Here is a 14281-nt window from a genome sequence, read left to right on the forward strand (position 1 = left end):
GTTCTTGGTGGTATTTCAGGGTCTTTATATGGTATCAAGGATCAAACTGATGTCAGTTCTGTACAAAGAAAGCACCTTAATCCCTGTATTATCTCTCCTAAAATATAGATGTGTAGATATTTTTAAAAGGTAGACACTTAGAATTATTGCTAATCTAGTGCATTAGGGAAGCCTGATTCTGAATAGTGATTTTCGCCGTTTTTCTGATTATGTTTTACTAATAATTAAGAAGAATCTTTCGCTAATAGACCAAGCAGTGAAAAATGGAGAAAAGAAGGATTCTAGGGCTTTTTCCTCTCATTCTCCTTCCAATTACTGCCTACATACGTGTAGCTTCAGAGGTCCGGTTTCAGTGAGAGGAAACAGTGCAGTAACCACCTCCTGGCCATTAGATGCGTGTGAAACCTGGGCTCCATCCAGAGGAATACACACACACACACACAGACACTTATATAGAAGCCATGCATATATTTTAATAAACTCTTATCCATTGGGAAATGTTTGTTTTTAGCACATTATTTTGAACTTTAGGTGGCTTTCCAATTGATGGCCTAAATTAAACTCAGTTAACTAAATACTGGCAGTCTTTTGCCCCCGCGCCTGGTGTTCCTTCCCAGGACCCCTTGGAGGGGAGCGGGTTGAGCTTTCCTCCATGCCCCGACCAGGGCTCCGGCAGCTGAAGACCTCCAGGACCAGCCACCACCATGCTGAGACCACTCTCCGCACACATGAAGGTACTGGCAGAGGGACAAAGCCACGCGGGTTCCGGGGCCGAGACCTCCAAGCCTACTCGAATTGGAGTCGAGCATCTTCCACCCAGATCCTCCAAATTCCAGTAGGCAGGGGTCACACCCACCACCTGGCCCCCTGGCGCCGTGTAATCCCATCAGCGGCCAAGACTCAGAGACTATAAAATCCAGATCCCGGAACCGCGCGGCCGCATTTGCGGCCGCGCGACATCTTTTCAGAACTTTTCTTTTTATGACATGTTATTGTCTCATTCCTATTTTGGACAAACTTGCAGGCTATTGAATGTAGCCTGCCCACAGGGCAGAGTCTGGCAAACTCCCCGTGGTGTACCAAATATGCCAAATACCAGTAATAATGATGGGTCTCATTCTTCTAAATAGTCTTGAATATAATCTCACGGCTAGGATGAAAGAGACATTACTGGGGCCTGCTCGAGACAATCAACGAATAACAGGATGATGAAATGAAATGAAATGAATGAACTAAATACTGAAATAAGTTTTAGTGCTCTTATTGGAACCTAGGGTCTTACACATGCAAGCATATGCACTATGACTGTGCCATATCCCTAGCACATACCTGTCACTTTAAAATAAAAAGGGTTTTAATTGAAATAACACTATGTTAAAATATCACATGAATTTTGTGTATGCATTAGTATAAATAAGATCTGCATATGCTAACAATTATTTTTTAGTTTTAGGACATACAACAGCAGAAATAATTTATATTCTAATTATCTTGAGACAATGTGGTTTACAACAGTTGCCATATTATTGCTTTACAGCTGCAATTCTACTTTCCCACTTGACACCCAGAACTAATAATCATTCACCACGATCCCATTGTCCCTTATGACCATTGATTTCTTTTCTTACATTGTATTTTCAAGGTTTCACAAATGTACTCATGACTGTGTTTCTCCTACTGTTTCCATTTCTAGAAATTCTATAGTTTAGTAAATCAGTTACAAGTTCCATCTTTTCCTCACGCTGAAAATAAATGTCTTTTTCCCAAATTTTATTTTATCAAAGCACGGTGAGTTGCAAAGTGATTCACAACTGGGTTTTATTTTATTTTATTTTTTATTTATTTTTTAATTTTTGTTAGTGAGACATCATGAGGTACAGTTGTACACTTACAAATTTTTGTGCTTGGGTTTCAGTCATACAATGATCAAATACCCATCCCTCCACCAGTGCCTATTTCCCACCACCACGGATCCCAGTATCCCTCCCACCCCCCATCCTCCCCATCCCACCCTTGCCTCTGTGGCAGGGCATTCCCTTTTGTTCTCTCTCTTATTGGGTACAATTGGGTTTTAGACTACAATGTTTCATTACCTATCTGCCACCTGTGTCAGCTTCTGTCTACCAGTGTTCCCAGGTTCCCTCTCCTACTCTCCCGCCCCCCCCCCCCTCCACCCCTGCTCCAGTCCAGTCTGCCATCTTGACAGGCATCTTAAAAGTTTGGGTCTTGTGATTTCAATATTGTTTATTCTGTAGTTTGGATATTTAGCTCTGTCATTCCTTAACACTACCGATGAACCTGAATTTCTTTGACCCCTGCCCCCATAGTTTCTCATCTTTCTCTTCTCCCCTCACCCTTCACTCTGTTTCTAGCCTTCTCCTCCCTGTCCACTGGGACCAACGGTGATCTAGTTCCCCCCCCCACCCCACTTTAAACCATTGCATTCCCTCATCCAGTAACTCTAAATCCAACATATAAGTGGTGTCATCCTGTATTCGTCCTTCTTCTGGCTTACTTCATTTAACATATCTTCCAGTTTTCGTCTATGTTGCAGGAAATTGCTTAATTTCACCATTTCTTACCGCTGCATAATATTCCATTATGTACATATCCCACAACCTCATGATCCACCATTCTGTTGTTGTACCTCTAGGTTGATTCTGAGTTTCCTGAGAACCCTCCAGATGGTTTTCTACAGGGTTTGAACTGGACAACATTCCCACTACCAGACGAGAATTCCATTCTCGCCACATCCTAGCCAGCTCTGCTTGTTCCCATTATTTTTATATGTACCACTCTCCCTGGTATGAAATGGTACCTTGATTTGGATTTCTTATATGAAAATTTTTAAGATAGGGAAGAATTGAATATTTTTTACTAAATGTGAAAAGGAAAATTACATAAGAAGGTATTGGACATGAGTGGTAAGTCACAGGGCTAGTTTAGGGAAAAAACCGAAATCATTTGACACTGTATGTAACTTCCAAAAGTGGTGTTCTTAGGCAAAACCTGGAGAAATGACTTTCCTAATTGTATAGAGACCCACAATAGTGTTTTCTTTGTCTGAGTTTTTAACCTATAAGTTAATATCTTTCAGTAGTTTGTTGGACACCTACAAACTATTTTGTAAGCATATTGGTCCTGAATTTCATGGCACACAACTTTTCTTAACAACAAATCTGTTTGTTTTCTAGCAATTGTTATTTTCAATTGGTAAAGTCAAATGATGTATGTTCACAGTATTAATTAAAAAGCCAAGATGCTTCTATTAAAATTAAATTTTCTTGAATGTTTTTAATTGTATTTTTATAGCATGATCTTTAAAACATAAGTATTAATAAAAAATTGAAAACTATAATTAAGTCATACTAGTATGACAATAGAAATATCACATAGAAAGAAGTGATTCTTAGAGTATCACTATTTTAGTAAGGTTACTATATTTTGAATATTATATGTACTCTTCTTAAATATTCCGGCCCCAACCTGGGGCCTTTATTTCTTATTGCATAATTTTATGTTCTATAAAAATGTGAAATCTAAGGATAAAAATTCTTGATACTGGATATAGGTGCAGGCTACAAAATAACAGTATTTAAGAATTATATTGACGTTTGCTTTAAAATAATGTTAATTAGTAGGCAAGTCTTTTTATAATATGTCATGTAAGGTATTATTATTAACAGTGAAATAACCATTTTAGATGACAGACGTTTTAATATATGCTAATAAGGCTGATTTAATTTAGATATGGAGGCCCTTCCTGCCAAATCTACTATTTCAATCATTTTTTCTAGGCAGAAGGTCTTATTGGCATGTCTTTCACTGCACACATCCCATCCTCATTCCTTTTCATCTCATTACATCATCCCAAGTCAAGGTTACATGATGTATCAGAGAGATGAAATTCTGTCCTTAGTTCCTAGCAGATATCCTGACCTTTATGCATGCATCTATTTTTCACTTATTTGGAGCATATTTATTGAGCTTTGTGACATTTATGATCAGGCATATTGGAGGGCAAAGCACACTTGTGTCGTCATTCCAGATTCTCTCCTAGGCAGACTCATCAACAACCGCCCATATAATATGGCCCATAAAGTTTTATCTCCAGCCTAGACTGTCCTTCGCCTGGAAATCTGTGCACTTGGCTGCCAGCTTGATAAATTTTCGTGACATCTCCCACAAGTCTCCTCAAACTCAAACTATTTAAACTAAAGTGGTTCTTCTCCGATCTCCCTCTTTGTAGGGGTCCTGCTCTATGCAGGAGATCAAGCAAGCATGGGGCTCTTGGATGTATCTACTTTCCTTCCTCCAGTTCTTAAATCCCCTCCATCATCAAGTCATGCCAACTGTGTCTCCTAAGGGTCCAACTCTTTTCCTTCCATTGACACCTGAGGCCCAGCTCCCATTGTTATTCACCTGGAGAACCCAGATAACTTTCTAATGATCTCTTCTTTCTACCTGTCTCCCAGGGTGATGCAAAGACGATACCAACACGAACACCATCACATTATTCCAACTTCAAATCTCCATGTCCTCCCTTTTCTTTTCAGCAAAGGCCATTTTTCTTCCCTTCTTCCCCCATTTTCTACTTTTTCCTCTCTTTTGATAATGTTGGCCGAGCTAAGTGTCACTTCCTCAAGGAAATCAACCTTTGCTTCCTCTTTCTCTCTGCTAAGCCGTCCTCCCTGTTTTTCAGCACTCTATGCTTCGCTTTCTTGTCACTAACCATAGTTTGCAATTTTATTTTCAGTTGGATCATTTACTACATTAAAGTTTAGCTGCCTGTGTAGACCGAAAACTCAAATTCAAAAACCATAAGACGCCATTTCATCAACTAGCTATGTCTCTACTTGTTTTAAATGAATTAATCAGATTGTCAAAATTCATTATCCTTAAATAATATGATCTGTATTTACATGCAGTTTTTTTCTCAGCCAGCATCACCTTTCTCTTTCTCAAGATAGACTTTTTTCACTTGTTCTCTGAAGCTACTCTGGACATATTGATTATCCTTATCTTTCCACACATTGTCCCTCAGATCAAGAATTCTCTATTCATTTTCTTTATCTTAGTTCCAAAGTTTAATTACAATCTGTCACACCCTTTGCTTTTCATGTAGTCACTTAGGAATATAAAAAACATCACTTTCATTGGATTCCTATCTCTATAGAAATGATACATTATATAGTACACCTGGGCATTTGAACCATTCAGACCTTTTGATAACTAGTAGGTTTTTGTGGAAATGCCCCAAATCTAGTAAGAATTTACAATTGGCTTTTCAAAATGCATATTTAAATTTGTTAGAAATCATGGGAGTAAATAGCTATAATACCTGAGATATAGCTCCTTCCTTTAAGAAATATAAGAAAAGTTATTGGGAAAATCAAATCTACATAACAAAAGCTAACCTGCCATTTGTTGTTTGTAAAGAATACCATATATGTGTATTGGAAGAACTTAGTACACTGAGGGATTTAAGCATTGGTTATCTTTTTATAAAATGAGCAACAAATTTTGTAGAAAAGACCGTCATTAAAGTTGCCTTCAGAATGTTGATTCTGGATTAAATTACCTCTAGTAACATCACTGGGGAAATCTGTCATCCATTTGTGCTTATTTTTATTTAGATCATAGTATTTTTCTATAAAGATAATAGATTAATTATACTTTTCTAATTCTTTAACTTCTACATTTTTATTTGTAAAAACTGCTTAAATTTTTTAATGAATCATAATGAGATACAGTTATAGATTTACAAACTTTTGTGATATTATGTTTCAGTCATACAGTGTCAAGTACCTCTCCCTCCACCAGTGCCCATTCTCCACTACCAATGTTACCAATATCCCTCCTGCCACTCTCCCCCCTCCCCGCCTCATTGGCAGGTACATTCCCTTTTACTCTCTCTCCCTCTTTTTGGGTTGTTTATAAAAACTACTTAAAGTGTGAATGACACATAAAGGACTATATATACTTAATGCATATAACTTCCTAGCTTTGGAGGTTAAGTATAAAGCTATGAAATTTTCATCACAGTCTGTGACATAAGAATATCCATCATGGAACAGAGACATGGTACAGGGGTTGGGGGATTGGGGTGTTTTCCTTGCATGTAACTCAACCTTTTGGTACCTGGCACCGTATATGGTCTCCTAACACCACCAGAGGTGGTCTATAAGCACAGAACCAGGAGTTGCCCTGAGCACTGCTGGCTGTGATCCTCCTCCTTCCCCTGCAAACCCCATAACCTCATAAAATCCAGAAGGTAACTTGGAAGTTCTTTAGTGATTATAATGCTTAGTTTTGGATATTATTACTTACTATGAGTCTAGAGATATAATATAGGGATAAGATGCAGAGCTTGCATGTTACCAACTTTTGTTGGATCCATGGCATCAGATGATCCCATCTGGATTCATCCCTGGAAGCCTCTGAACATCGCTGGATGTGGTCCTGACATTTATCCTCCCCAAGAATCCTTAGTGATGACCGCAGGTAATCCCAGCACCAGAGGGTCCAACCAGCACCATTTCCTCAGGTCTTGCATTGAACCATCACGCCAGTTGGCAGGGAAAGAGCGGGTGGGTCTGATAGCTGCTTGGGCAACCCTGCTACCTGGAATATTACCTGACAAGGGTACACTAGTTTTGGGTGTGGTGCTGGAATAAGTGCATGAGAAACTCCTTAGCCAAATGTAAAGGTTAGAATGCGGCATCATTAACTTTAGGCATGGTGCTGTACACAGATCTCTAACTTGTTCATTTTATTTTATTTTTATTTTATTTTGCTTTTTGGGTCACACCCGGCGATGCACAGGTGTTACTCCTGGCTCACGCACTCAGGAATTACTCTTGGAAGTGCTTGGAGGACCATGTGGGATGCTGGGAATCAAACCTGGGTTGGCTGTGTGTAAGGCAAATGCCCTACCAGCTGTGCTATTGCTGCAGCCCCTAACTTGTTCATTTTATATATCTGAACTTTCCTTCTTGTTGATTAATATCGTCCAGTTTTTCCCTCCCAGTTACACACTGACATCATTTCTATCCTCTCATTTTCTAATTTTATCACGTTAAATATGATAATTTTAATTATCATATGAAATGCTTTCAGATTTCTCATATAAATGGGATCATGAGATATTTATCCTTCTGTTTTATTGCAGCTAACACAATGCCCCCCTCCCGGATTTATCTCTATTGTTGCAAATGGCAGAATTTACATCTTTGCGAAAAACTGAATAAAACTGTATTCCATATGTACACCACAGTTTATTGATTCATTCACTACTGATGAATATTTGGCTATTGTGAATGATGCTGCAGTGAACAGTCTGTAGGGGTCTTTTCCAGATCTTGAATTCAGTTTCTGCATATATATATGTGTATATATGTACATATATACACACACATATATATTCAGAGGTGAAATTGATGGATCATATGGCAGTTCTATTTTTAAATTTTTGAGGAATCTCCATACTGGTTTCCATGGTAACTGCACAACTTACATTCCCACCAGTAATGCAGGATACCCTGCTCTCTACATCCTGATCACAGCTTGTTATTTATTGATTTTTTGGCATCAGCTGTCCTCAGAACAGTGAGGTGATATCTCATTGTGACTTTGATTTGCATTTGCCTAATAGAAATGTTGACCAGATTTTCATGTATCCACCGGCCATTTGTTTTCTTTAGAAAGATGTCTGTTGAGTGCCCTTTTTTCCATTTTATTCAGGTTATTTAGTGGCAGCAGAATTTCCCCTATGTTTCTAAGAGTGTCCAAATGAAAGCTTCTTAAAACTGAAAAGTTATTTTTTCAGAAGCAGTTGCCTTATATGAGAACATATGGCTGATTCGGTATCTTAATTTAGTGCATTTCAACATACCTTATACCCTGTCTTTGTGACCAAGCTGATAGTCTTGTTATTTATATGGCTGTAAGTATTGACCCATAACTGCTGTATTAAAATTAAGTTTAGTGATCAGTTACTAGTAGTAAAAAGGTTTCACTAAAAATATATAAATTTTGTGGGGCTGGAGAGTTAGTATAGCACAGAGGGTGTTTTTCCTGGATGCAGCTGACCTGGGTTCAATCTCTGGAGCCCCACGGTGTCTGCTGAGCACCGCTAGGAATGGGTCGTGAGCACAGATCCAGGAGTAAGCCAAGAACACTGTCAGGGATGGCCCCAAATAAAAATGATTTTTTCAAAGTATTCCCTCACAAGATTCCTTCCTCTCCTCCCTTTGTACTGGTCTCATTCAATTGGCATCTCTTGTGTGCATTGTTCAGTATGTCAAGTGCCTGATAAGCAAAACCATAGATCATCCCCCCCCCCCCAGAAACATACAGTTGGTTGTGATCATTTTAACTCCTTTATCCATGACCTCAGTAAATTAGAATTGAGACAAAATTTCCTTTTATGACTTTGCTTCGCAAGGTCCCTCCTGGTCGTACCTGTGGCCGAGACACAGAGTTGCTGGTGATTGATGGGCTCTGCATCACGACCGCGTCTCATAATAGGAAATGCTTCTAATCTTTTCCGTGTTGGGTGCTGTTGGGAAGATAAAGGTCTCTGACAGATCTTTCCCCAAACCTTTTTAAAGGACTTCGTAAATTAGAATTCACCACAAACGGCCAGCTGCCACTTGGAAGCATGAAACAGCCTGTTCATAAAAGGATTCAGCCTCGAGCACGCCACGTGCCAAATGCACTTGGATCCTGGGGCCGCGCAGGTTCTCAGTAAAGAGGAACAAGTCAACAAAAGTGGAATTGTTAAATATGAGTAGCAGGTGGCCGCTGAGGTCTCGGCTCTTTCACTGCTTCTTTCTCTGTGTCAACCGTGAAACAGGCTGGCTGCTGACCAGAACCCGCAGCTGCAGAGAATCCGTTTTCTTGCTCGAGTCCCGGAAGCAGGGGTGATAAAGCGCTTTCAGTTGGTTCTAGTTTGGTCGTGCAAAGGGAAAAAGCACCTAGTCTGTCTCCCTGGTCTGGAGTCAAACAGTATCTCCACCTGACTCTGGCTGTGAAATTGGCACAGAGCGCTCAGAAGTTTCTAAGCCTTAGTAAATGCCAGTGAGGCTTTCAAAGGAGTTTCTCCTTTTATGACACAGGCTGTTGTTTCTGTTCTCTCCAGTGTCAGAGCATTTCCTCTCTTCCTACGAGATCGACTGCAGCCTGGAGACCAAGAGGGAAGTGGTGCAGTGCATGGGCTCCTTCCAGGACGGGGTAGCGGAGAAATGCGTGGATTACTTCCAGCGCTTCCGACGCTCCACCCATGTGACGCCCAAGTCATACCTCTCATTTATTCAGGGCTATAAATTCATTTATGGAGAAAAGCATCTGGAAGTGCAAACTCTGGCCAACAGGTGGGTGTGGTTTCCAATCTCAAGAAACTTTCTAGAAGTGGCTCTTCTCAGGGGCACAGTTGCAGCAACTGGAGACATAACTGTTGTTATAATGGGTCAGCGGGGGTTGGAGGGTCCCCTGGGCATCAAACGAGGAGATGTTAAGGAGGTAGCTCATTACCCTACAGTGCTCAGGAGCTTCTCTCTACAACAAAGTCTCCTGCTCCAAATGCAAGCCATGCTGAGCTTCAGAAAGTTCATTTCAGTCTCTTCAAAGGACCTTTGCAGTGTGTCTGTTATTGTCCAGTATGGTGGAATGTTTCCAGCTTCTTTATCTTTCCTATAATGTTGGATGCTCCAAGGAGAAATAATAGATCTGGAAGCAAGTTGCGGCGAGTACAGATCTCTCCTCCTCCCTCCTGTACTTCTTGTCACCTTCTCTTTGACTGTCCAGGGTACACGAGTGGGCTGGCCCTTCTGTTCACTGCACAGTGAATATGCTCTTTCTCTGCTCTGTTACAGATTTTTTCTGCTCTGCCCTGTTCTTTCCTGATCACTTCTATTTTCTGCCTGGATATGGCCAGAGTCAGCGCCAGTTGCTGCAGAAGGGAGCTGTGAATAGGACTGAGCATTAAATGACTCTGAGGCACACAGACCTGTACATCACACTCTGTCAGGTTCATCAGCAGTTAATCCCTTCAAGAGCAAGAGCCTGTTGTGATGGCTTTAAATTTATTTCTTTTCTTGATTCCAGTTCACTTTTCTTTCAACTTCCTTGATCTGTTTCAAAACGTGTAAGTTATTTATTTCCCTTCCTTCATGATGGGCTTCCATCACTAGAAGTCCATTATTATTGAGTTCAGCTTCTTTAAGCATGTTTCCAGCATGACGCAGATTCTAGACCAATGGCTGTTCCTTGTGTCATATTGAGTTGTTAGCAAGTTCGGCCTTCCCATGAGTGCTCAGTGAAGAGCAGACGGATTTCTGGTCTCAGATCAGACCTGCATGAATATCTTTCTCTGCCAAGCCCTCTTAGATTTCCTCTGCAAGTTACCAGGTTTCATTCAAGACCACTTCATTATAATGTTGATGAGAAAAAATCAATTCCCAGCAGAGCCACTGTGTGTGAAGTTGGCCTCTTCTTCCAACACTTATGTGAGTTTTCTCTCACATCACAAAGATGTGCACCTGAGGCTCACTGGCATGGAGAGAAAAGCGAGTGAGCGAGAGAGATACAGAGAGACAGAGGCTGAAATAGAGACAGAGACAGAGAGACAGAGACAAAAACAGAGACACACAGACAGAGACAGAGAGACAGAGACAGACAGAGAGACTGAGAGAGACAAGAGACAGAGGCAGAGAGGCACCCTGTAACCCCTGTAATAGAAAGTGCCTAAGGTTAGTTCTCACCTTGCACGCCAGCTTTCATGATTGATCCTGAACCTGGAGTGAGGGGCTGGAAAAAATAAATGAAGGAGTAAAGATTATTGTTTAAGTATTAGAAGTGTTTTGGGTCTTGATTTAAAAGTTAATGATGTTCTTATAAAGAGAAATGTGCTGTAGAACTTAAAACTATTTTGTTTTTGCTTTTGTTTTTTTGGTTTTTGGGCCACACCCATCAATGCTCAGGGGTTACTTCTGGCCCTGCACTCAGTAATCACTCCTGGCGATGATTGGGGACCATTTGGGATGCTGTGGATCGAACCTGGGTTGGCTGAGTGCAAGGCAAAGGCCCTCCCCACTGTACTATCGCCCCCGCCCTAACACTGATGTTTATCAGTTCGTCTATGATAAAATTATTTTTTGTTCTGCCTTGTTTCGCTCACATGGCAGTTCCCAAGAACCTGTCAATGTTCAGTGAGGATTTGTTCTTTCCTCTTTCTTCCAAGGCCGTTGCTACCCACTTGCTATGTCCTGTTTCTCCAAAGGCCGTCGTATCCATATTAGTAGGCCATACTTGGAAAATGTGTAGACAGTACTTGGCAAAGTGCCACAAACTGTAACATTATTCTCTTGGACTTTCGATCCCAGAATGAATACTGGATTGGAGAAGCTTAAAGAAGCCTCAGAGTCTGTTGCAGCCCTGAGCATAGAGCTAGAAGCCAAAGAAAAGGAGCTTCAAGTGGCCAATGATAAAGCTGACATGGTATGTGGTCATACATGGGCATCCAGACCTGTTTGAATTCCCACTTCATAAATGCTAATGATAAGTACATTTTTACTGAGTTACATCTCGGGCTGCACAAATGATCGATTTCCATTAGAGTAAAAGACTGTTGATTTTATGTGTGAACACTAAGTGAACCCCCCCCCCCCCCCAAAAATCAGAAAATCAGAAAGGTGCATTTTTTCTGTTGAGTCTTTATTAATTTCTGATGAGCTTTTTCAAAATATTGGATTAGGTCTTGAAAGAAGTGACAATGAAAGCCCAGGCTGCTGAGAAAGTCAAGGCTGAGGTCCAGAAGGTGAAGGACAAGGCCCAGGCCATTGTAGACAGCATCTCTAAAGACAAAGCCATCGCAGAAGAGAAACTGGAAGCCGCCAAACCAGCATTAGAAGAAGCCGAGGCAGCCCTGCAGGTATGTTCATGGGACAGAACTGATGCTGAGTTTCGGGACCAAGGAGGGGACGGCAGGCTCCAGTGAAGAGCACTGGGGAACTCTGTTACTGCTTCGGACCACGCTTTCTCCCTCGAGACTGTGCCCAGTAATGTTCTCTGCTCTCTGCTGATGCTGTGTGCTCCTTCTCACCTCCTTCTTTGCACCCACGGATAGCAGGCAGTGTTGGACAATGCTGTGCAGGCGTCCTGCCCACAGTGAGCATGCTGACATTGGGAATGCCATGCCACATGTCCACAAAAGCATTTCCTGATTCATTGAGGACACGGGAGTGTGTTGACAGAAGTGCCACCCTCAGGTCTATCTGAATTATCCAAATGAGCTACTGGCCCAATGACCTAAGTGACTTTTGGGTGCCAGGGTTGAGCAGACTGTCAGCATTTTTGTTTTGTTTTGTTTTGGGCCACACCTGGTAGTGGTCGGGGGTGACTCCTGACTCTGCACTCAGGAATTATTCACTCAGGCTATGCTTGGGGAGCCATATAGGTTGCAGCGGATGGAAACGGATACCCTCCCCGCTATGCTATCTCTCCAGTCCCCTCCAGCAATTTCTTAATGTGATGTATGGCAGTAAAAGAAACGGTGATATTAGAAACTAGTTTGGGTTCTGGGAAAATAATTGGGTTTAGTGAAGTAGAAGGAGCCTAAAAGGATTAGTTTAGTCCAGTTTTGGTGATTCAGTTTAAGATGTTCTTGGAGTCAACATCATTTTTACTTAATTATTATTTATCTGACATCTTAAGTTATTGGACCCTTGCCCAGAAAATGGCTGGAAAAATGGAACACGACTGATAAGTAATGTTATGATCATCTAAGTAATGTTATGATCCTCAGCTGAGCATCTTTCGGGATTTGACAATGCTATTATTGCAGTTATGCCATTCTAAACTCACTATCTAACATGCTTCTATTACTTCTTAAAATTGTATTTAAGGTAACATGGTTGCAATGGTGTTAATGTCAGTCTTTAGTGTACAGAGTTACGGCACACCCCTCCCTCACCAAAATGCCTAAGACTGCTATGTTCATATGGCTTCTAGAACACCTCTTCCTTCCTTGCCCCCAAGTTCCCTTTCTCCTCTTCTTTGAGATCTCAGTTCCATAGTTAAAGTCCAGAGATTTTCTCTCATTGGATGCCATTCATTTCCTTGCTTCTTTTCTTTACATATCACATATGAGAGAGATCATTTGGTGTTTCTCTTCCTTCTGACATTTCATATATCACAATCCTTCTCAATTCCATCCATGTTATAGTGAAATGCAAGATTGCATATTATAGATAAATAGATTGAATTTCTAATATGTTGCACAATTTCTTTATCCACTCATCATTCTTAATCCACACAGTTGGGTTATTTACAGATTTGGCTGTTGAAGTAGTACAGCAATAAACACATAATGTCTTTTGTGTTCTTGGTATAGGTGCCCAGTGGTAAAATTTATAGATTATAGGAATACTATTATAAAGGCTTTGGGAAGGTCTTCATACTTTTTTACCTTGGCATTATCGCCAACAGTGAACATGAGTACCTTTTTCATCACATTCTCGCCAACACTGGTTGTTTCCCTTCTTGGTACAGACCCTTCTCATTGGTGTGAGATGGTAGGTCATCATTCTAAATTTTTTGGATCCAAATAATGTCTTTAAGTTTTCTAAGCCAATGCACAAAATATGAATTTCTCTTCATTTGAGATAATAACAGCATTCTTTTGTCTCTCCAATTTTTCACACTTGGCACTCTTCCATGGGCTGAACTTTTTCGAATTATTTTTCAGTTCATCTTGCCAAGAATAAACTGTTCTATTTAGTCCTTATACTACCCCAGACTCTCAGTACCCCAGAGTTTTGGTGTATCTCTTCTCCATTAATTTTTTGAAGTATTACTAGCATGTGAAATGTTGTGCACATGTAATGTGTACAAATCAGAGAATCTGGAGTATTAATATCCCCATCTCCCATTTTTGAGAGTTACTTTGATTTCACTGAGAATCTCTGACAAAGACAAATAATGATATTGTACAGATACCTTTAAGCCTTTATTGAACTCTTGGTCCTCAGTGGTATTGTAGAAACAGAGCTGTGGTAGGCGTGTGGGGTCCTATTTAGGAACTTCTACCTTCCCTCGACTTAAAAGGCTTGGCATTTCTTTTATATTATGGCGCATTTCTGGTATTCTACTTGTTTAGCATCCCCTACCAGTTATGTATTTTGCATCACATAAGTATTATTGCAAAATTGTGCGGGAACAGCCAGGCATAAAGTGATGGGCTGTGTGCAGGTGTTCTAAATAAAATTTCTTCACTGGTTCC

The 14281-nt window shown here is 40.7% G+C and overlaps 1 protein-coding gene across 1 annotated transcript in view; it reads left to right on the plus strand.

The window, feature by feature from the left end:
- DNAH5 (dynein axonemal heavy chain 5) overlaps positions 1 to 14281 on the plus strand; it is a 321369-nt gene that overhangs the window by 221133 nt on the left and 85955 nt on the right. Inside the window, exons 57-59 of the mRNA XM_056109071.1 lie at positions 9143 to 9374; positions 11385 to 11499; positions 11756 to 11932. Of these exons, the coding sequence (XP_055965046.1) occupies positions 9143 to 9374; positions 11385 to 11499; positions 11756 to 11932 (524 nt within the window). The remainder of the gene's footprint in view (positions 1 to 9142; positions 9375 to 11384; positions 11500 to 11755; positions 11933 to 14281) is intronic.

The sequence above is a fragment of the Sorex fumeus genome, unplaced genomic scaffold (assembly GCF_029834395.1).
Source record: "Sorex fumeus unplaced genomic scaffold, SorFum_2.1 ptg000264l, whole genome shotgun sequence".
NCBI lineage: Eukaryota > Metazoa > Chordata > Mammalia > Eulipotyphla > Soricidae > Sorex > Sorex fumeus.